The sequence below is a fragment of the Gopherus evgoodei genome, chromosome 15 (genome assembly GCF_007399415.2).
Source record: "Gopherus evgoodei ecotype Sinaloan lineage chromosome 15, rGopEvg1_v1.p, whole genome shotgun sequence".
NCBI classification, from domain to species: Eukaryota; Metazoa; Chordata; order Testudines; family Testudinidae; genus Gopherus; species Gopherus evgoodei.
Genome location: NC_044336.1, coordinates 21,770,822 through 21,793,039, shown reverse-complemented (window position 1 = coordinate 21,793,039; position 22,218 = coordinate 21,770,822). Strand labels below are relative to the sequence as shown.

Sequence of the window (22,218 nt, the reverse complement as noted above, 5' to 3'; positions counted from 1 at the left end):
TCTGTCTTTTCGTCGTCTTGCTTTTATGTGTAATAGCCTTCCCAGTAGGCACCAGCAAACTTTTCACTGTAATTCTCTCCCACAATCCTAACCCATCCCTGGCAATCTGATGCCTTCCCCCACATGAGAGCATGCGCTGTGCTGTGGCAGGGTTCGTGTAGCCCAACAGAAGTGGGCAGCCCAGTCATAATACGTTGAGTAGATCTTTAATGCAGAATGTGGAAAAAACAACCCTTTTGCTTGACCCTCTTTGAGAAGTTATGACTGAAGCTCTGCAGCTGCCTTTAGAATTTGGGGAAATAAAATAGAGATGCTTTTGGCAGATTGGAAGAGCTGGGACAGGAATAAAATGTACTGTACGTTGAGGTCAGCTGAGACTCTTCTGGTCAAACCTAAGTTGGAAGATTGTCTGGGTTTCTGATCTGTTAGCCTACGTTGCATTAGCTCCATCTCTATCTGGTTGCTTATGAATAATGAATACACTCACCTAGCCTTTTGAGATGTGTGCATACCAAGTAACAGATGGCCCCAAAGATAGGGGTAATTAGAACCTACTGGGCTATCTCTGAAAGTGTTCCATCCTCCACTGCACACACCACTGATTTTTTTCTTGCACCACATTATCACCAGTCTACTACTAATATCATAAATAAAGTGCGTAGTGCATGGCCTAGATATTTTCATAGCTGGTAAGTATTGTGTTAAATGTTTGGTAAAAATTGTTCTGTAAATCCATTGAAGGGCCCTGTTCTGGCATAAACATCTCACTCTTTTTTGCACAAAGGTTTGAGTGGTCCATGCTTATTGCTCAGCTGCTGCTAATGAATAGTAGGTGTTCTGTGGCCAAAATTAGAAGCTCAATCAATGGCTTCTTTTCATATAGTCCAGGGAATAGAAAACAGTAAATTCTCTAGTCTCCGGAAGAACCTGCTTCCCCTTTCAGCTTTGCTCCACAGCAGCTGACTCTCCAAGCTACCTCCCTTCCTGTTGGAAGAACAAAATCAACTCTGATCAAGTCCAAATTTGGACCAGTAGCAACGTGAGCACGGAAGCATAAGACTTTCTTCATTGTGTAACCTCAATACATAACATTTGAAATAGTCACAAGCAATTCAAAGACTCTTTGCCATCGGGCATCAATTAAATGTCTTGCAAAGAACTGGCATGTCAGTGTCACTGACAGTTAATGCAAGAAAAGACTTGATGCCTTTATAGTAAAGTGGCTGAACTAGAATCATTCAAGGACTGCTGGCCATCGACTCTGGAGGTATGTCTTCACTACCGGCTGGATTGGCGGGCAGCGATCAATCCAGCAGGGATCGATTTATCACGTCTAGCCTAGACGTGATAAATCCATCCCCGAGTGCTTACCCGTCGACTCCTGTACCCCAGCTTAGCGAGAGGCACAGGCAGAGTTGAAGGGGGAGCGGCAGCAGTGTACTCACCATAGTGTAGTGAAGACACCGCTGTAAGTAGATCTAAGTATGTCGACTTCAGCTACATTATTCACATAGCTGAAGTTGCGTAACTTAGATCATTTTCCCCGCCCCCCCCCCCCATTGTAGACAAGGCCTGGCTGCTTAAGAATAGTGAAAAAAAACTGATTTGGGAGCAAGAGTGTGAAACGCTAAAGAGAAGATGCTTGAAATAGTCTCTAAAGGGAAATTGTGTTGTCTAGCACTGCAAATTGCACTCTTAGAAACCGACTGAATGAAACAATCCACAGAGAAAGAAAGCTAGCCTTTGTATAAAATAACACTAATGGATATAACTAGTTGTCCCACAATACTAATATCAGTTTAGTTATAACTTTGTTTTAGTGCTCAACTTTGGGATAGAATCAATTTATCCTTTCAAAAGCATTTAAAAAAAACTTGCAATTGTGGAGTTTCAGTGATTTTGATTCAATTTTTTGCAATAATCAGGAAAAAATAGGAAAGCTGCTAGAAAACAGGATTTGTTGAACATGTGACCTGATGAAGCAACTGACATTTTTAATTGATCGGACACATTTTGCTTTCTTTGCAGTGCTCATTTTTGCCTAAATTCTCCATTCACATAGAAACAAAATATGAGGACAACAAAGGAAGCAATGACAATGTAAGTATGATCTCTTTTGAAAAATAAATGTTTAAACCCATGCAAGGGCATTGTTAATCATGAAATATTCCTGGGGCTTGCATGGCTTACAAACTGAAAAAGAATGCTCAGCAGTCCTTAATCTTTGCACCTGGATAGCCAACTCATCAGCGTGAAGGGATGGACTTAGCTGACCTCTTGAGGGCCCGGTCCAGCCCTGCATTTCTATGAAGGCTGTGCAACGTGCAAAAGAATTATGTAAACCATTATGGTATAAAGAATTTGTGCCTCTTATCTTACCTCCAGGCTCCTCCTCTAATCTCAACATAATTCATGAGTGTGAATTTAGTGCTCATGAAGGATTGTGTAGAATGAGGGAGCTATCTATATTATGTGTGTATGTATCGTGACAAAGTTCCTCCTCTACCTTGATGGGTCCTGCACTTATTGGCGGATTTGCTCACCTCAGAGATTCACCATTTGGGTCAGGAAACAGCCCAGAGACCTTCCCCTTTGGTAAAAGCCACAGTCCAGATCAGTTCCTCCTGTGTCTGACCAGGAGTAGTGAGATTTGGGGGGAACCTGGGCCCACCCTCTACTCCAGGTTCCAGCCCAGGGCTCTGTGGACTGCAGCTGTCTAGAGTGCCTCCTAGTACAGCTGCGCGACAGCTACAACTCCCTGGGCTACTTCCCCATGGCCTCCTCCCAACACCTTCTTTATCCTCACCACAGGACCTTTCTCCTGGTGTCTGATAATGCTTGTACTCCTCAGTCTTCCAGCAATATGTCTTCTCACTCTCAGCTCCTAGTGCCTCTTGCTCCCAGCTCCTCATGTGCACGCTACAAACTGAAGTGAGGTCCTTTTTAACTCAGGTGCCCTGATTAGCCAGCCTGTCCTAACTGATTCTTGCAGTTTCTTCTTAATTGGCTCCAGGTGTCCTAATTAGCCTGCCTGCCTTAGTTGGTTCCAGCAAGTTTCTGCTTGTTCTGGAACTGCCCCTGTTACCTTACCCAAGGAAAAGGGATCTACTTAATCTGGGACTAATATGCCTTCTAACATTCTCCTGTAGGCTTGAACAGAGACTGGGAATGGCTGAACCATTACACACATTGAATCTATTTCCCCATGTTAAGTGTCCTCACACCTTCTTGTCAAACTGTCTGAAATGGGCTATCTTGATTATCACTACAAAAGTTTTTTCTCTTAATTAATTATCCTCTGAGAGTTGATAGGGCAACACCCACCTTTTCATGTTCTCTGTATTTGTATGTATATCTCCTTACTATATGTTCCATTCTATGCATCCGATGAAGTGGGCTGTAGCTCACAAAAGCTTATGCTCAAATAAATGTGTTAGTCTCTAAGGTGCCACAAGTACTCCTGTTCTTTTTGCGGATACAGACTAACACGGCTGCTACTCTGAAACCTATATTATATGTATGTCGGTTTACCTGCTTGGTATTATCTATGACTATATGGAGCTGAATTAAAAGGGGTTGATAGGAAGAACAGGAAACAAACCAAGGGTCAGAGATAAGACAGCTCTGGGTAAACAACTTCAAGAGAACAATGGCTGGGCCATTAATTCGGAAGATTCTCTTCCCAGGCACCAGTCAAAAGTTACACAGCTGTTTCCTCAAGACCAGAGCCTAGAAATCAAAAGAGCCATAAACAGTTAAAAAGTATCTGTCTAAAGAAGGAGCAGGTAAGTGGCCAGTAGCAACTGAAGGAGAGACACTGACACAGAGACCCTGCTAGAGGCAGAGAATGAAGGAGGTCACTCTATCTATCCCATGGGGGTTTCTGGGTTAAGTGAACCTTCCTAGGCTTGCAAGGAAAGGGTAAAGTTTAGATAAGACCAGATGCATGTAGATTTTTGTTATTTTAACTCAGTTCTCTGATTGCTGTGAATCTTTGGGTGAATAAACAATATGTTTATTTGGAAAAAGCTGTTTCCAGTCACTTTAATCAGCTGCTGGACACAGGCTGGGAAGTTTCTGGAGGAAAGTTTCTTGCAAGTGCCAAAAATACACTTGAGCTGGTTTTGTTAACAGTGTTGGAAAACAGGGTGGCTGCAGCCCAGTTATTCAAAGTGATTGAACTGTGGGGGTCCACCCTTGTTGAAGGAAGTAAATCCTGTCACGAGGGGTGCATTTGAGAGGGGCTGCAAAGGGTCTACAACATAGGTCACCCTATTACAATTACATGGGTGCTGGGTGGCATTTCTGGAGACTGACATCCTTTATTTACTCACACATTGTCCCAACCCTGACCTGGTGGAACCTCCTATAGTGGTGAGAGAATAGGTCAAGCAGCCCTGCTAAATTGCTGAGTTGATGGGTGCATAATAATTGCACATTAGATAACTATAGTCTTGGTTTTAATCGTGACTTTTGTGACGCAGACACTTTTCCACTGAGAACTGTACTGAGGCCACCAAGCAACCATTGGATGATGATAACTTTTAGTCACTAGTTAACCTGAGCTAGATTCAAACCAGTGACTTAGAAGGAGAGAGGCTGTATATTCCATTGCCAATTGTCTTAGTCTTCCACTATGTCCAGTTTCATACAGTTATTAAATTCTCTCTCCCCCTTTTTGGCCTTAACTCAGAGAAAGCCCATGGCTTATGATCAAGCATTTGTGACAGATGGGAAGGACACATAGTGTCCTAGCACAGTCAGACTGCAATGGCAGTTGGCAGTAAGAAGACGTGCTCTTCACTGGTAGCATGGAATGAGGAAAGTTGGAAAGTCAGTTTTCCACTCCGTTCATTAGCCAAGCAGCGGATGCTCAAAATATTTTCAGGATGTCAACTCTCTGGAGCAAAAATGTTACTGAGTCAAGCCCTGAATAAGTGTCAAATCAGTGAACTTAAGGCAAACTGGACATGGGTGGGATCCTCAGCTGGTGTGAACTGATGTACCACTGCTGAAATCAAGCTCTTTATAAAGGTTAATTCTGACAACATTCCCCATTGAGGTAGGTATTATAGTCAATTTTACAGCTGAGGAGCAAAGGTTAAGTCACTTGCCAAGTGTTACACAATAAATCAAGGGCAAATCTTGGGACTATAACCCATGAATCTTGACGCTGACCACTGACGAGGATGTAACTGGGTGTTGTGCTGAAATGATGGAAGTTAAATAAACATGGGCCTTCTGCTGTTGAAAAGAATAAAGGACCTGGTTCAAAGCCCACTGGAGTCTGTAGAAAGACTCCCGGTGACTTAACGGGCTTTGGACCTGGTTCCAGGCGCATTAGTGCACTCAGAACTAAGTGAGTAGGTTTAAAACACAGTTTTCACTGGGGTCAAAGTATTCTTTTATGGCAAAATTTGCAGCCAGACTCAGGCTAAATATAAAAAATTTTGCTCAGTCAGGTAACAGCAGAAAGAAAAATTTTGCTAATTTTTCCTTTTAGTGCTCAACTTTTCATTTGACTCCATTTAAATATGCAAGTTAAAATAATTATATTTTTGTATTTTCTCCTCCACCCCTTCCCCTGCCCTCTTTGACAAAAGGCAAATACACTTTTAACTGAACTGTACCCATAGCATTTTCACCTCTAGTGCTCTGGTGAATTAGCAGCATCAGGTTGCATTCAAAGATATTCTGTATTTCCCTTCACTTTAACTGCCAACCGCTGATGTGGAAATAACTAACCGTAGGAGATGCTTTCATACATTTTGCCATTTCAGTACAGAGTATGTTGAATCATGCCTAATAATAGAGTAGAATGAGGAATAAATTTATTGTCCTAATAATGCATGAGTGACTTTAGCTAGGCTGTTTCTAGGCTTTCCTTGAGATTGTGCAGATCTTTTTTTTTTAATTATTCTCTGAACTCTGATCCCTTCTTCAATTGCATGTGATTTAATGAAATAGATATTGATTGTAAAAAGCAATAATTAAATTGAAGAAAGCTAAAGATAATTATATTGATTAGTGGATGAAAGCAACGTAAGTGCTTTCAGGCTCCTGTTATTGTTTAGTGAGCTAGTAAATTAATATTCCTTCTTCACTTAACATGATGCATTATCTGGTAGCATTCGGTCTAATTCCAGTAACCCATCTAGATATAAATGTCTTCCTGACTTTTCTTCTTAAAATAAAGCTAATAGTCTTGAAAGCAGAAACTAATCAAAGACAACAATATTAACAAGAACTGTAATTAAATTGTACCCAGGACCCAATTCTCCTCTGCCTTACACCTTGTGTCATCATCAGGGTGGCAGGTTTGTCACAGTGGGAAAAATATAATGGATACTGTGGTTTTCCCATTTGTCTGTGACTTGTCTTTGTGTCCATGATTTTAATAAACTTACCTGGCAGTGGCAGCTCCTGCGGCTCCAGTTCTGGGTGACGGGCTGGAGCTGCCTCTCTGCTCCAGACATTGCAGCTTAGCACATGGGGTCTTGACAGAATGCGGGGTTGGGCAAATGTGAGTGTGTTGAACTGTGACCTGGTGCATGGGTGTCACAGCACTGCTTAGGTTTGGCCCAGCTGCTCCTCTGTCGTCGTGAAGAGGGGAGCCAGGCCAAACCTGAGCAGCACTGTAACCCCATGCTCCAGAGTGGGGAACAGAGCCCAGCCCTGCAAGGCAGGAGTTGCAGGCGCCACTGCTGTGGGCCGCCTCCTGATGTGTCATGGTATTTTTAAATCAGAAATCACAAAACCCATGACTTACCATTATGCTCCATTATCTTGGATAAAAAATCTGCAGCCCTAATGATCATTTACCTTTGTGAAAAATGGGAGTAAAATGGTACCATTCTGTAGCTTTGCATTTGCTTTGCACAAGTTGTAAACGATGACATAAAGGGCAAAGCAGTGGAGATTGAAGCTCCTTATTTAGATAACACACTAATGAGGCTTGCATACATGATAGTGGTGCAGTACCATAAATCCAGCCACTTGTGATTTCTAGTGCTACAGCACAGCTGAAGTAACTAGCTGTTCACATGGCAACTCTCCCTTTGGAAAAACAGAGTCAATGTTGGATGAACATGTTAGTACAGCAAATATTGTCACTGTTCTGCTGTAGTTTTACGGGATCATTAATGGTATTTGAAACTGGGCTAATGAGGCAAGCCATTCAGCATTGCTCCTTAAGGGTCGTTTTAGAAAGTAGAATTTTTATTTTAAATTAGAAGGTAATATTTTTTTTTAAATGTGAATGTCTTATAAAATATGAATAGCCCCAAATTGGCATCTCTCAACTCATCACAAATATTGCCTCCCTCATGTGTCTTTAAGTCAACTGCAACATCTGCTGCTTTTAGCTTTTCTGAGGCAGAAAACAAAACAGAAAAGACCCTGCTGGGAAGAGAGGAAATATATCTCTACATCATCTAGTGCAATGAGGTCCTACTTCATGACTGGGACTCCTAATATTAATATTAATATTAATAATAATAACAATAACAATAACAATGCCTACAATAAGGGCTCCATTCATGAACATTGACAGATGATACAAGTACAGGCCTGTCTCTCTGAGTTCCATCTTTTCTCACTGATTGCATGAAAAATAATGCATAATGTGCATATTTCATTTTTATTTTGTCCATAAGATAAAATCAGCAAAATAAGAGATTGCTATGTGCATATATAAAAGCCTTATTTTGAATTCCCGCTCTGCATTGGTTAATAACAGATATGATGGAAGGGAATTTTGAAAGTTTTCTAATGCCTTAAATGGTATAAATTCACAGGTATGAGTGGTATGACTTGCTGCTTGCTCTGTATGATTGGATTGTCCTGGCCTCCATGAAAAGGCATGTGTTCATTAATTGTTGACTTCACTTCTTAGTACAGGCAGATATTTGTTTCTTCCTTTAGTCCTGTACCCATTCAGCATTTATTATCTCATATTAGATAAATTTCACTCCAGAAAAGGTTAAGTAGAGAGTAGTCTGGATTTTCCCAATCAGTACTCCCCAAATTCTGCTCCGTTCCCGCCACAGATACTGAGACTTTGTTTATTTTGTCCTTTTTGGGGATTGTGGCCAGACACAGTTTAGCTGTCGGTCACAAATAGTATCCGCCGCAGTCCTCCAGCTGGTAATAGGATCCATCCAAGGAGGACCACATGTACTGTAGATTTGTTATTATAAAAGTCATCCAGACTTGCAATGATCATTGGTCCTTACAATATAATGATATTTATAGGACAGCCAAATGATAAAGTATTTGCTAGGCTATTTCTAAAGTGCTGCACATAAGAATGTACACTACATTTAATTTATGAACTGAGAGTGTGCTTGAATTTTAAAAAGCAGACACCCTAAAAATGAAAAAAACTATGTTTATTCAAACTCAATTGTCTAGTCCTTAAATAGCCTATAATGGAGGATTACAGGAAAAAAAAGAAAGCATTTATTTTATTTGTAGCCAGGAGTTCTACAGGCTTTGGTTTTTATAGTTCTGTTTTCAAATTCAGATTAGTAAAGCAGCTGTCTACAATAGCTGTGATTTACCTTAATAAATAGCAATCCCTGTAAGAAAGATGTCTTGAAACGTCGTCTTGACGGTCCTCTCATTTACACTTCAAAAGAGATAGAGCCAGAGTTAGACACTGAAAAGATGATAATATACCAGGTCTGTGAACTGTAAAGTAGGTATAAATATTAAGTATTGTGACTGGATTTATCAGCTTTGGGCCGTAAAATGATAATTTTCTTCAATCCTCTTCTGATGTTTGTCACTTAATTTACAGTCATTAAGGCCAGCTATATTGTTCTGATATTTCAGACAGTGAGGGGACTCCATCTCAGAGACTCTTAAGGTAAACACGCTGTTTTCTCCACCCTCCGTTCCCCCATGCCAAAATAAATATAAATAGGGAATTGCACAGCTTGCCTCTCATTATACAGAAGGAGGGCCCAGTGGTTTGAGCACTAGCCGAGAACTTTGGAGATCATGGTTCAAATCCTTGCTCTGCCACAATCTTTCCACATGATCTTGGGTAATCTCTCTGTGCCTCAGTTGTCTATCTGTAAAATGGGGATGATACTTCTGTGCCTCACAGGCGTGTTGTGAGGATAAATATATGAAAGATTATGAGGCACAACAAAGATACTGTGGTGATGGGGACCTGTGACAGAGTTTGAATAGCCTCAGGCTGACTCACTTCTCTGTGTACTTGATAAGGGTCCCCACATGAGCGAAAGTGATGAGATAATTAAGTACCAAGTGATATGATAATTAAATACCAGTCAACAAGGAGATTCAGCTGAGGACAGTTAAAAGAGAGAGCAGAAGGAAGGGCCAGAGATGTCCAGGATCTCAGGGAGGTGAAATCTCTCCCTGCCCTGTGGCTAGGGAGAAGGCAAAAGCCTTATGTTGTGGGGGAACAAGGACTTGTGTAGCACACTGTAAATGAAGCATTTGGTGTTAGACTTGTCAGTGATGTACATGAGGACTATATGCAGTAAGGAGTGTGGAGTGAGGGGGAATCCTGCCCTGTGACAGGCCTAAACAATAGATAGATAAAATGCAAAACCTTAGTTTCTGAAGGTCTAGATGTCTTTCTGCTTTGGTAGAGGATTTCATCAAACCAAAATTGAAATGGATTCCTTGTCTTCTCCCAGCCCTTCATCTGATATAGTACAGGAAATATTTTCTGTGCACATAAAAAACCCCTTTGAGCCAAATTCTTCATTTGGAGATAGAGTTCTCATTGACTCTGATGGTAACAATTAGTTCTTTCTAACAGATGATCATATCCACTCCATTTTGTGCCTTGGGTTAGCACATGATCTCTCCGAATGGGACATATGTTTGAAGATATTGATTGACCTTAAGCAATTTTAGTCTGAGGGAAATGACGGTGGTTGCTGTCCACTCCTGAATCCTGTAAATCCAATAAGTGGAGTGGATTCTCCAGGTTTGAATAACTGATATGTCAGAACTTGGGACACTCCCCCTAAGGGCTTTTGCTTCTTAGAAGAGTTGACATGAGTTGAACTCTTTGTGTGGGGATGAGTATTCGTTTAAGCATGCCCCTTGCTCCTGCTCTGTCAATAAAAAGTGATGTGGTAAGTGAACATTCAGGGAATGACACACATTTCCTCAGGCACTTAGCTCTGACACAGATATCCATAAGGTTTGCTTACGTTTTTAGAGTTCATGTGGTGATAGATTCTCTTTAAGGACAGCTGGATGGGCCCTCATGGTAAAGGAGCAGTGACATCATGACAGCCAAGGAAGAGAATAAAAAAAGTCCAGGGAAAATATTTGACACTTGTTCTTCCCCCAATCATCATCATCATCATCATCATCATCATCATCATATTTTCTTATTTAAAACTGGTAGGATCAGGGTCAATCAGATCGCTGAGGTATTTATATGTACAAAAGCATATGGATCTTAGAGACAATGCCTTTAGTTAGCTCAGTCAAAATATTCCTGAATAAAGTGAATAGGAGGTATATCTAAATATTATTTGATTTTATTTGATTTAGGCAAACTGGGAAAATAGGATTTGGGGCCTAATTTATTCTAGGGTTACATAGGTTAACATCAGTGTACCCTGTCGTGGTGCAAACTCCACCAGCAGATAAGATTACAGTAGCACAAGGCAGCTGCAACCTCAGTTTGGTGGGGCTAGAGGTGTAAAGAGTCAGTACAGCCCCAAAAGTGGATGAGCGGCTGGAAAGAGGGTATGGCCAAGGTTGCTGCTTAAGCTTCTCCCCCAGCACCTAGAGCCCCACCTCTCACAGCAGTTTCGCTTATAGAACTTTGACAGGAATTATAGCTGCCCTACCAACCTGCAAAGGGAGTAAGAGATAAGAGAACAAATTGTGGCTGGGACTACTCTGCCCTTGAAGTAACAGGGCCTGACTAGCATAAGTTACCCATCTAATTTCAAAATGGACTATATATTTGTCTTTACTGAAGTTTCCATTTTGAAGATAGTCTGAATGGAACAAGGTTATCATTGCTGATATGATGTCCTGGGGCATTTAATCTATAGGAAATTTTTCAAGTATTAACAGTGATGAACAAAATACCTGCAAAAAATACAAAGGCAAAATTACTCAAAATCTGAGAAATCTTTTCACATTTCACTACGAATGAGAAAATGGGCCCATCTCGGCAAAAAATTCCACAGTCCACCAATTTGTCACTCAAAAATGAGCCAGGAAAGTTTGGATTTTCTGAATTTTTCAGTACAAAAATAACCTTTTTGTAAAATGTCACTGAAAAATCAAACCCGCACAAAGCCACCCAAAGTGAAATGGCAAAATCTTTCATGCAAAATATGTTACCTATTTCACACATCTCTCGTTGTTGTGCACCACAGAGGCTATGGGGGAGCCACATCTGTCTGCTCCCTTATTTGTAAAGGAGCTTTGTGTTTTAGAAGCAATGGCAGAGTGAATTCTTTGCTTTGCTGAGACCTGTATCAATTCTGCTGAAATAATATTAAGCCATTAAATCATCTCCACCTCCATAATCCATTTATTAAAAGTCAATTTATATTGCATCCGTTTCTTACAGGCTGTCCAAGGAGTGTATATAAATGAATTAAATCTTGGTCTAGAACAACATTACAAGTTTTCAAGAACAAAATGTTTCACCTTTTTTTACACAGACCTTCAGTGACAGGTCTGTACACAGCTATATGTAATAGTTAGGCTGTTGTAATCTGAAGTTAATATGTTCTCTCCCGAATACAAGTCAAATTATAGCAAGTGGATGTTTCAAGCATGAATCAGATGTCTTAACATTCTCACATGCGCACCCACGCACACATGCAAAGAAAACAGAATTATTGATCCTTTCAGATGTATACTTCTCATTGTTTGTCTGCACATCTTTGCTATCTACCAAAGCTATGTCAGACAGCTACACGAGTCCCTTTGTGGGTGGGTTCAAAGCTGATATTAACCTCGTTATAAATATACACCAGCATTAAATGGTAATAAAAATATATAAAGGGAAGGAAAGAGTGTGCCATGCATAGCTAGCAAAGAGCTGTTTTTAAGCTAGATCTGCATGCCACACACTTTCTGGGCCAGGTGAAAGTTATTGTAGGCTAGGGCAAACTGTAGTTGTAGGTTCAGTGTAGGCAGATGCTATTAAAATTAACGATTCAGTTGCAGATACACATTTCACTTTCCTTGGGCTTTTCATATTGGTTGCAGAATTCTCATTATCTTTGACAGACTTCTCTTTTTATTCAAGAATACATTTCTCCTGATACTTGGTCACTGAATTTTACTGCCTGGTTGGTGATAGTGGGAAGCAAAAGGTACAGAACTTAAAAATAATTGAACAGTTGTCACAATAAAAAAGAATTATTTATAAATCTCTTGCCACCCTCTGCTGCTTGTAGTATAAAACTTATGCCCTTAAGAATATGACTGGTCTGTTACATTGAAGATTACTATGAAAGTTTTTCATATGTGGCATAATAGAACAGGATACGCTTTCTTTTGTTAGAAAGGTGTGGAGCGTTTATTAGCAAGAATACTGTACATACATCCTCTTAACGGCAATACAAGACAGTTGCAAAGATTTAGAGGCATACTCATCTTTAAAAATAACAGGATGTGGTATCTTCACAATGGGCCACGTTTTGTGTGTATAACTGAATAACGCTGTTGCAGTAGGAGCTACAAGCATAAATGTGGACCGAGAGAAGAATACACCTCCAATGTGCTCTTCACTCTCCAACAGAATGCAGTGTCATCAACAGAATTTTGGTCCTACAAAAGATATTACCTCACCCACCTTGTTTCAGAATTGAGCATTTTTCAAATTAAAGCACAGAGGTGACGCTATTGTGCACATAACCTTGATGCAGAAGAATAACAACAGTATGGTTCGATAAATTAGCGCAGTATTGTTTGAAAAATTAATAGTCAGAACATGCTAAAAATAGGTGGCTAGTAGGCAGATATTGCATGATATTTAGCCTCAGAACAGTGGAGTGTCATCATTTAAAGTTAGAAAATCTTTTCCAACTTATAGTTCTGATACTGCAGACCTGGGAAGTGATTGAATGTACAGTGTTACATCATGCTTCAAAAAATATGCTCCTTCCTCTTTAATGTGCAACTTTGCAGTGTCTGTTGCCACATAAAGAAACATGCAGCTGGAGTAAAATTAAGTTGTAGGTATTACCTGAAATACAAGAGTGACAAGCAAAGCTGTTTCTGGTTCTGCTCTTTTATTTTTAGTTTTTTGGTTGCTCTCTTACTTAGTAAAGTGGAACCTAGTTATCGCAAAACCTGATATAGCGCAGTTCCACTAAATCCTGAAATGGAACTCTGGCTAGAGTGAACGTCTGTTCATTTCTGTTGAAGGGAAGTTGTGCCACAAAACATGCTGACTTTAATAGAGAGCGTTCAGTTGTACTCTAATTTAGCCTTGATACACCTTTATAAAATAGAAATATGCTAATTATGAGCACCTCTTATTACATCATTGCAAAATGTGCCTGAATCACATAATAGGTTCTTTTTAGGGACAACTTTATCTGTACTATATTGATATTGTTTGGCAATATTAATTGCACTGTTTACTTGTGTCCTACAGGTTTGCAATGAAATCTCTTCATTGTGAAGAGAGCCCCACCTAACGGCTTTTTTGACAAACACAGGCAAACATGCAGGGAGATTAAGCTCAAAGTCACACGGTATGGAGGGCCCAAACCTTACTGAACCATGGGTGTTGGAAGTAGGGGTGCTACCACGCCCCGTGGCTTGAAGTAGTTTCCATCATACACAGGGTTTATGATTTGGTTCAATGGCTCTCAGCACCCACTATACAAATAGTTCCAGCATCCCGTGCTGAACGCCTTTACAAATAGTCAGTCCCATGCGCATGCACAGACTTCATGGAAAACAGAATTGAGCCCATTATGACAGACGGCTATTAACCAAACAAAATCATCTTACCTCTAACTTCTAAAACTTCAGCAAATAGTAGAGAGGCCGTGCACGGCAAGTCCAGGACCTGGTCCTGCATACAGATGTGATGGCATTCAAAAACTAATCACTGCTCAGTAGTGGTGCACTGTTTGTAAAAATTATCCTTCTTCACCCCAGGACAAATCTAAAAAACTACACTTCATATGAGGGGACTAATAGTGGGGCTTGACACAGAGCTAAAAAGGGGAGAGGAAGGTTATAAATATACAACTACCTTTTGAAGTTCACACCATGGCAGACAAGGTTGTCGCTCATTTTCAATGGGCCAGATTTACAACTGGTATAAATAGGTGCAATTTCATGGTCTTAAATGGGGCTGCCCCTGCTTAAAGACATTGATGGCTATGGTGCAATGTGTCCAGGTAGATAATTATTCTGGGTGAACAGGTATTGCAACATAAACCAAATCCTGCAGTCTCTACTCAGGCAAAATTCCCATTCAAGCAAATTAAAGAGATTTTTTTTTTTATTATTGTAAAATTTGGGCTTGGGTTAACCAACCTTTTTTAAAGCCAAATTACAAACCTCAGAAAACAGAGGTTTATAATGGAAATGCTGACACAAGCTGCTGTCCGATGCTGTGGTATTAAATTGGAAATTAGCCAACAGTTCTGGCTTTATGCCAATCCAAGGAGAGTGAAATCACAAGTTAGAGTGTAGGCTTTGTGCCAGATTTTTAATAAAATATAAAATGCTCATATTTACAATCCTTTTTGCAATGTTACACCACTATTTATACATAAACAAATATCTTTCCTCAATGTACCAAAATAAACCCCACTGTCTTGGGTTTTGTTTCATAAAATTTTTAATTCTCCAGTTAAACATTCTCTCCCCCTCCACCATTTTCCTTACAGGCTTACTTCTGAATTGCCTGGGGATGTTCAGGGACTTCTATAGATCAATAGGCGTATTCTGGACATCTTGGTGAAACGTAGTTCTAATGAAAATAACCAGGATGTGGGAGTGGTGACCAGCAAATAGCTGGTTGTCAAGGTTTTAGAAAGGAAATTCACAAGCAAAAAATTAGAATACTATTTTAAAATGGTGAGGTTTTTTAATTAAACCGACTATCTAATCACCTAATGGGCACCTGAAAAAAACAAAAACCTGGTGGTTTATATAGAGAGGAATGGGATTGTTTTGACTCTTGATACAATCAGGTATTAATAGTTTGTGTGTGCTGTTGGAGTGGCAGGCTGTGATAAAGGATGCACTACAAACACAAATCAGCATACCTCCAGTTCCATATTCAGACTTATTCAAGGCTCACATACGTGTTGGCAATGCACTCCATTGGGGTATGAGAGATTCCCAGGGTCAAAACCAGCCTAGCAATCTTCATTCTCCTCATACACCCGTATAACAGCATTTGTTGAGTGTTAACAAGCACTCATTTAGCTGGTATTCTAAAAATCTGTGTGGCCTCATTTTAGGTTTATGCTTTCTGGGTACAGGCTCTCATTCAGATCAATGGAAGGTCTGTTTGCAGAGCAAACATACGCATAGGACCAAGCCCAAGTGCGAAGAATCAGGAGAGGTGTGTTGGTGTAGCTTCAGTATGGCTGGGGTGGATTTTCATTGCTTTAGAAAGAGGAGTATGTAGTTGTTCAAGGGTGCTCTTGCTGTAGCAGGCATAAGGATAGTAGTGATGAATCAGTTAGGTTCTTCTTAGTGTAAGAAGTTACAAAATAGCAAGCTAGGAAATAGCTCAATATATTTGCTATTAGAAAGGGAGTTTTTTACATCTAGGGCATTCGTTCAATTCTAGCTCAGCTCACAGCCATTAGTCTGGCTGCTTGTAAATCTATGTGAAAGTAGTTTGTGGTCTCAGTTCATTTCCTAATGGACAGGAACCCACATCACAAAATCCACCACACCAACCAGTGCTAATTGATGTATGTTAGTGGTCTCAGGAAAGGGGTTAGGACTAAGCTGGCCATAGAAATTAAATATCCCGTAGAAGTGGTCCTTCTGCTACAGAGTTGGCAGGCAGCTATGCTTGTTTTCTGGATGAATAGGAGACTTGAGCCTTCAAAATTCTGAATCTGGCTCCTTCCTCAAGTACTAAATTCACCTAAAAATGTTAAAATAAAAAAGAAAGAAAACAAAATGGCAAAATTTCAGCAGATACAAAGGCTCTGGAGACGCTTCAGCAAAACACACTACCTATTCAATCCCATTATCAAAGCACTTGCTGTTCCTATTCCAAGGAACACGAAAAACAATAACAAATGTTGAGCCATGAAAAGGATTCTGTAACCAGAGTATCTGAATAAATAAAGAAGAAATTTTCCATTCTAGCAGTTGCTAAGGAATCACCGCCCTGGGAAATGAAGAAAGAGTGCCAATTACAGCGAAAATCCCCCCCAAATGTTGTATTTCAGGGAGGAAAGTTCTATGGCAGGGCTGGTTACAACAGACTGATGAATCTGCAACTGCAGAGGGACCCTGGTTTAAGGGAAAATCTGCCCAGCCAGTGGGCTTACTTCTTTATAAACCTATGGAGGTTAGGTCCCAACATCAGTGCCAGCAGGTCCGTTGCCCTCTGCACAGTTATCCAAATAGTGACCCCTTTGTAGTTTTAAAATATTGAACCTATTGTACGGGGCTGGAATCCCGTCTCCATTATGGGGACCTGGTTTTATGGATGTGAACATCAGGACAAGGGCAGTCAGGCCTAGTGATCAGAGTTGGGAGTCAGAAACCAAAGCAGGGGATCGGAGGCAGAGTCAGGGATCAAATCCCAGGTCAAAGCCAGGGGTTGGCCCTCATTACATTTTGGTAAGTGCTGCTAATTCAATAATCTTCATAAGGATTCAGAAGAGGTGGGGGGAGTGGTAATTGTGAAGAACATCTTGAAAATACATATACGGAAGCTAGCTTGCTTGTTGGTACTTTAGCACATAGCTAGAGCAAGTGAGCCTCGTGAGGGTAGTTAGCGCACATTGTTTTAGAATATATTTAAAAAAACAATACTCGCAGGCAGAGCAAAACCAACTGCTGCATGAGGATGGTACGACTTGTTCCCTTCTTTTTCAATAGTAGACACTAGATACAATCTTCTGCAATTCTTAAGTGGTTTGGGCCTGTGCCCATTTTTTTGTGTCATGGGTAGGAAGCAGAGCCAGTAATTGGCTGTAAGGAGACATGGCTGGTAATACAGTAAGAGAGAGGCCCTGATACACTCATTCTCTGAGCCTGAGGAAACATTGGCTGCAGAACACTTATAATGCCATGTTTGACACTTCACAGAGCAACTTTTTAACAACAATAATTATTATTCCTTTGAAAACACTTACATTAAGAGAATGTTATGGTTGCACAAAGAAGCACTCAAAAGCTAGTAACCTTAACACTGCCCACTTGTTTTATCCATCACAGCCAATGATCATCTATTATTACTCATGTAATACAGCATATTATACTTTTTTCCTGCTGCCTTAGAAATCCTGTCATCGCATCTTGTAGTAATTTGTACTTTTTTGTGTGTGCTTTAGAGTCCTCATAAGTTATTTATAACCAGTAAACCATCTTACACAATGTACTACAGATAAAGCGTAACACATGGTTGGTGGAAATTAGCTGACACATACAGGCCACCTACATTTTCAGCTGAATTAGCTTTGTAGTTAACTGTCTCATCCCTTGAAGTACACTAAAGGAAGGTGGTGCTGCTGACTGAGGAGAAATGTCATGGCTGAGAATAAAATCTGTCTGGGGATTGGTCTCGCTTTGAGCGAGCAGGGGGTTGGACTAGATGACGTCCTGAAGTCCCTTCCAACCCTGATGTTCTATGAAAATACATATCTTAGAAAGAGAACCTAGTTAGCACCAAAACAGCCCATCCCACATCTTATGAGATCCGGAGGCAGGAGCTTCTATGTTGCAAACATATGAGCTGTTCAGCTCTAACATTTCTAGGTGCACAGATAATGAGGCCAGGGCACCTGCAGACATTCACCATGCACCCTCACAGCATTTTTACTGCACAGTATGGTCCAGTGGGTAGAGCAGTAGACCAATAATCAGGAGTTCTATTCCTGACTCTTTCAGCAGCCTGCTGTGTGACCCTGGGCAAGTCACTTTGTTTCTCTGTGCCTCTATTTCCCTTCCCACCCTTTGCCATGACTGTTTAGATGACAAGATCTTCATGACATGGGGCTGTGTCTTACTATGTTTATGTATGACACCCAGCACAATGAAAACGTTAAGCTCTGTTATAATACAAATAAGCATAACTAAGCGAGCCATGCAGACAGATACAATGCATCCTTCCTTCGTGTACACTTTATGAGCAAAAAAACTCTGCGTAAAATGTATTGTGAATGCAAAGAGAGTCATTTGGGTGGGGGGAGGGATAGCTCAGTGGTTTGAGCATTGCCCTGCTAAACCTAGGGTTGTGAGTTCAATCCTTGAGGGGGCCACTTAGGGATTTGGGGATTGGTCCTGCTTTAAGCAGGGGGTTGGACTAGATGATCTCTTGAGGTCCCTTCCAACCCTAATATTCTATGATTTTCAGTGCATTATTAATTGATCAAATCAAAAGCCAGTTTTCACTGGAGTGCTCACTCACACTAATTATCTCAGCCCAATTTCTGTTTTTTTTCCTGATCCATTTTGGTACTAGAACTTGTGTTCTGCAAGATTTCTTTTCCTAACGGGGAATACGTTTATTTTTTGTGCTCCTCATATTAAAAAACTGTGGAACTGCTTTTGCTCAAACTTAAAAAAAAAGAAAAAGTTCAGGCAGATATGAGGCCTGCAATATTTCAGCCTGAACGGAGAAAGTTATAAATGAATGAAAACAGGAATGGAAAGACGTGCAAATGTAGCTGTCTTGTCGAGACCGATGTGCACACCATCATGCTTGTAGTATTTTCCCTTCCAAGGGCTCCGAGTTTTTCATAAACTTCAAGGCCTAATTTTTCAACTGTGGCCACTAATTTTGGGTGCCTCATTTTTTGAGTGCCCAACCTGAGATACCATGGGCCTTATTTACAGATGTGCTGAACAGCCACAGCTCCCATTGACTCCATCGGATATTACAGCTGCTTAGCACATCTGAAAATCAGGCCCTAAATCCTGGTCTACACTGGGGGTGGTGACTGACCTAAGATACACAACTTCAGCTATGAGAATAATGTAGCTGAAGTCGGCATATCTTAGGTGGACTTACCTTGCATCCTCACAACGCAGGATCAACTGCCGCTGCTCCCCCGCCGACTCTGCTTCCACCTCTCGCCATGGTGGAGTACAGGAGTCAACAGAGCGATCGGGGATCGATTTATCGTGTCTACACTAGACACGATAAATCGATCCCCGATAGATCAATCACTACCCGTCGGATCGGCGGGTAGTATAGACCTACCCTAAGTGTTGCACGTTTGGTGCCTCTGAATCTATGAAAATGCAATCTACAATAGCTAAAAGTTGTTCTCTCGTGCTCCTATATGGTGTAGGCTATAGTTATATAAGGTGAAATTCACTCTGTGCAGAGGTCTAGAACAGGGCCAGTGCACCACTTAAATCCCACTTAAATTGAGATCTTAAATGGGACTTAAGTGCTGTGTTGGCCTTATACAGGCCTCCCTGCAAAGGAATGAGTGTCACTCATACAGCATAGTAGATCCTGGGTTCTTCCCTTTCTAAGATAGGGTGACCAGACCTGATTTTATTGGGATTGTCCCAATATTTACTTGTTTGTCCTGCATCCCGACCAATGTTCAGTCGAGACACGAATTGTCCTGATATTTTGCCCTCCGGAACACAGGTGGAGGGGGCTCACGCCCCAACTCCACACTGATTCTGCCCCCTCCCTCCCCCATTGGATCCCTCCCCAAATTCTCACCCTTGCCCCGCCCCCTCACTGTCCCATTGGATCCCTCCCTAAATCCCCGCCTTGGCCCCACCTCTTCCCCAAGCACGCCGCATTCCTCTTCCTCCCCCCTCCCTCCCAGGCTTGTGCGAATCAGCTGTATGGCAGCGCAAGTGCTGGAGGGACGGGGGAGAATCAGGACGTGGCAGGAGGCAGAGCGGAGGCAAGCTGGTGCGGGGGGGCGGGGCGTCGAGCTGCCGGTGGTTGCTCAGCCCCCACCAATTCTTCCTATGCTCTGGTGGCTCTTGGTGTTTTTTGCTTTTGTTTTGGTTTTTTTCCTCCGCCGCCAGCTCATGGGTTTTTTTGTTGTTTGTTTTTTTGCTTCGCCGGCACCCGCACCCCAATATTTCACGTTTCTCATCTGGTCACCTTATTCTAAGAGAAACACTGCCTTACAGTCTAGAAAAGAATTCAGCATCCGTTTATTTTTAGGGGAAAATTATAGTAATTTCCTTGCCTTTAAAATGATCTGGCTCCTGCCCCTAATCCTTCAGTAGTTTCCCAACCAGGGAGTGTATTTGCCCTTTTCCCCCTACGGTTGATTAGTTTGCATTATCACTTGCTGTAAATGAAATGGATGCTGTTTAATTCAATCTGTATAATTTCTCCCGACCCTCTGCTCCCACCCCTAGGGCATATCACACACAATTTACTTGAACTGAGCCATCCTATTGGTAATGATGACTGGCATATCACATCTCCAAACACTTGGGCTCTAGCAAACTCCTGAGTGTCTGTGCCAGTTGCATGGGGAGGACTTGCAGGAAATTGCCCCAGGACTGAGTCTTTAAGGGATAAATCCTGCGCACTCTATGCTATATAATTGATTTGAGTGGGATTATTCAAATGAATCAGGCAAGCAGGGCTTAAACCATAGCCAGGAGCTTTCTGAGTTTATTTAACTTTCAGGGCAAAGCGGAGTTTTCCAAAAGTACCATAACAGGAATGCCTATTCCTGCTTAAGCGTAGTAAAATTCTGTTCTCCATCTTAGAATTGTAAGGGGTAGTAAGGCCTTGTAAAAGAGAACTCATCAATTTGGGTTTAGCTTGCACTAAAATATGCATGTTATTAAGATCGGAGTCTGATATACCACCAAGATTATTTGCTGGTGGAGGGAATTGTCATCAGGCACTGAGGCCAACAACATGATTGCTGCTTGTTGGAAGAGGATCTGCTTGAAATGAAATGTAGGGAAATATTTAATCCCTCAGTTTGCCAATTATCACCATTCTGTCATAGTCCAGGCGACTATCATTATCTCTAGTTAATTTCCTAGCATGCGGCCTTATAATAAGATTCAATTACTTTATTTATATTTAAACAGCAATTTTAAGGAAAGCCTCCATAAAAGCTTGAGGACCTGAAGAGTTAACTAAAATCACAGTCACATAGGGAGAGGTTGTCTCCTGAGTTCCTAAGAGGCACAGCACAGAAAACAGAGCTCAGCGGGAGAGGGGGCTAAGATGGTTTTAAGCCACCTTTGTACCCTCCTGATCCTGAGCTGCTCTGGGGGCCTCAGTGACAGCAGCTTGGGGGCCATAGCGCTGTTCAGAATCTCTACAATGCTGCAGAAGAGGGCCTGTCTGGATTCTGCCATTCCTGTGCTGGGGGAATCTCCCTTGGCGAGATCATGGCTTATCGAACCCCTTTATACTGCTCTGGCTCTTTCACCCAACATAAAGGGGCCAGATTGGAGATGAGGATTGTGCCCATAATCTTTTTTTATTTTTCCATTAATGCAAGGTTATTAGGGAGAATTAAATGCCTAATGGTTAGGAGATGCAACCTTGTCCCCCTTGTGCACAGGTTGTATTATTTATGACGATGTGTGGAGCTGGAGCTAGGATAGGCTTTGCCTATGGTAGGAACATTCAGTTACACAGACTCAGGGCTGTTCATGGAAGGCCTGATTCTCACTTACACTAGGGCTCTTTCACACTACACTGGCAGTGTGAAGGGGCCTTAAAATGGGCATACAGATATACCCACTATAAAGGGGTATCATAACCTTAGTCCCAGATTTGGACCTTAGCGTCCAAAATATGGGGGTTAGCATGAAAACCTCCAAGCTTAGTTACCAGCTTGGACCTGGTACTTGCTGCCACCACCCAAAAAATTAGAGTGTTTTGGGGCACTCTGGTCCCCCTGAAAAACCTTCCCTGGGGACCCCAAGACCCAAATCCCTTGAGTCTCACAACAAAGGGAAATAATCCTTTTTCCCTTCCCCCCTCCAGGTGCTCCTGGAGAGATACACAGACACAAGCTCTGTGAATCCAAACAGAGTGACTCCCCCTCTCCGTTCCCGGTCCTAGAA

At 41.5% G+C, this 22,218-nt stretch overlaps 1 protein-coding gene across 5 annotated transcripts in view; it reads left to right on the top strand.

Annotated features, from left to right (window-relative positions):
• PITPNC1 (phosphatidylinositol transfer protein cytoplasmic 1) overlaps positions 1–22,218 on the top strand; it is a 203,251-nt gene that overhangs the window by 137,259 nt on the left and 43,774 nt on the right. For 4 of the 5 annotated variants that reach the window (XM_030533986.1, XM_030533990.1, XM_030533988.1 and 1 more), the window contains one exon: positions 2,029–2,100. The exons of the other annotated variant lie outside the window; for it this stretch is intronic. In XM_030533986.1, coding sequence (XP_030389846.1) covers positions 2,029–2,100 — 72 coding nt within the window. The remainder of the gene's footprint in view (positions 1–2,028; positions 2,101–22,218) is intronic. 5 annotated transcript variants of the gene reach the window in all.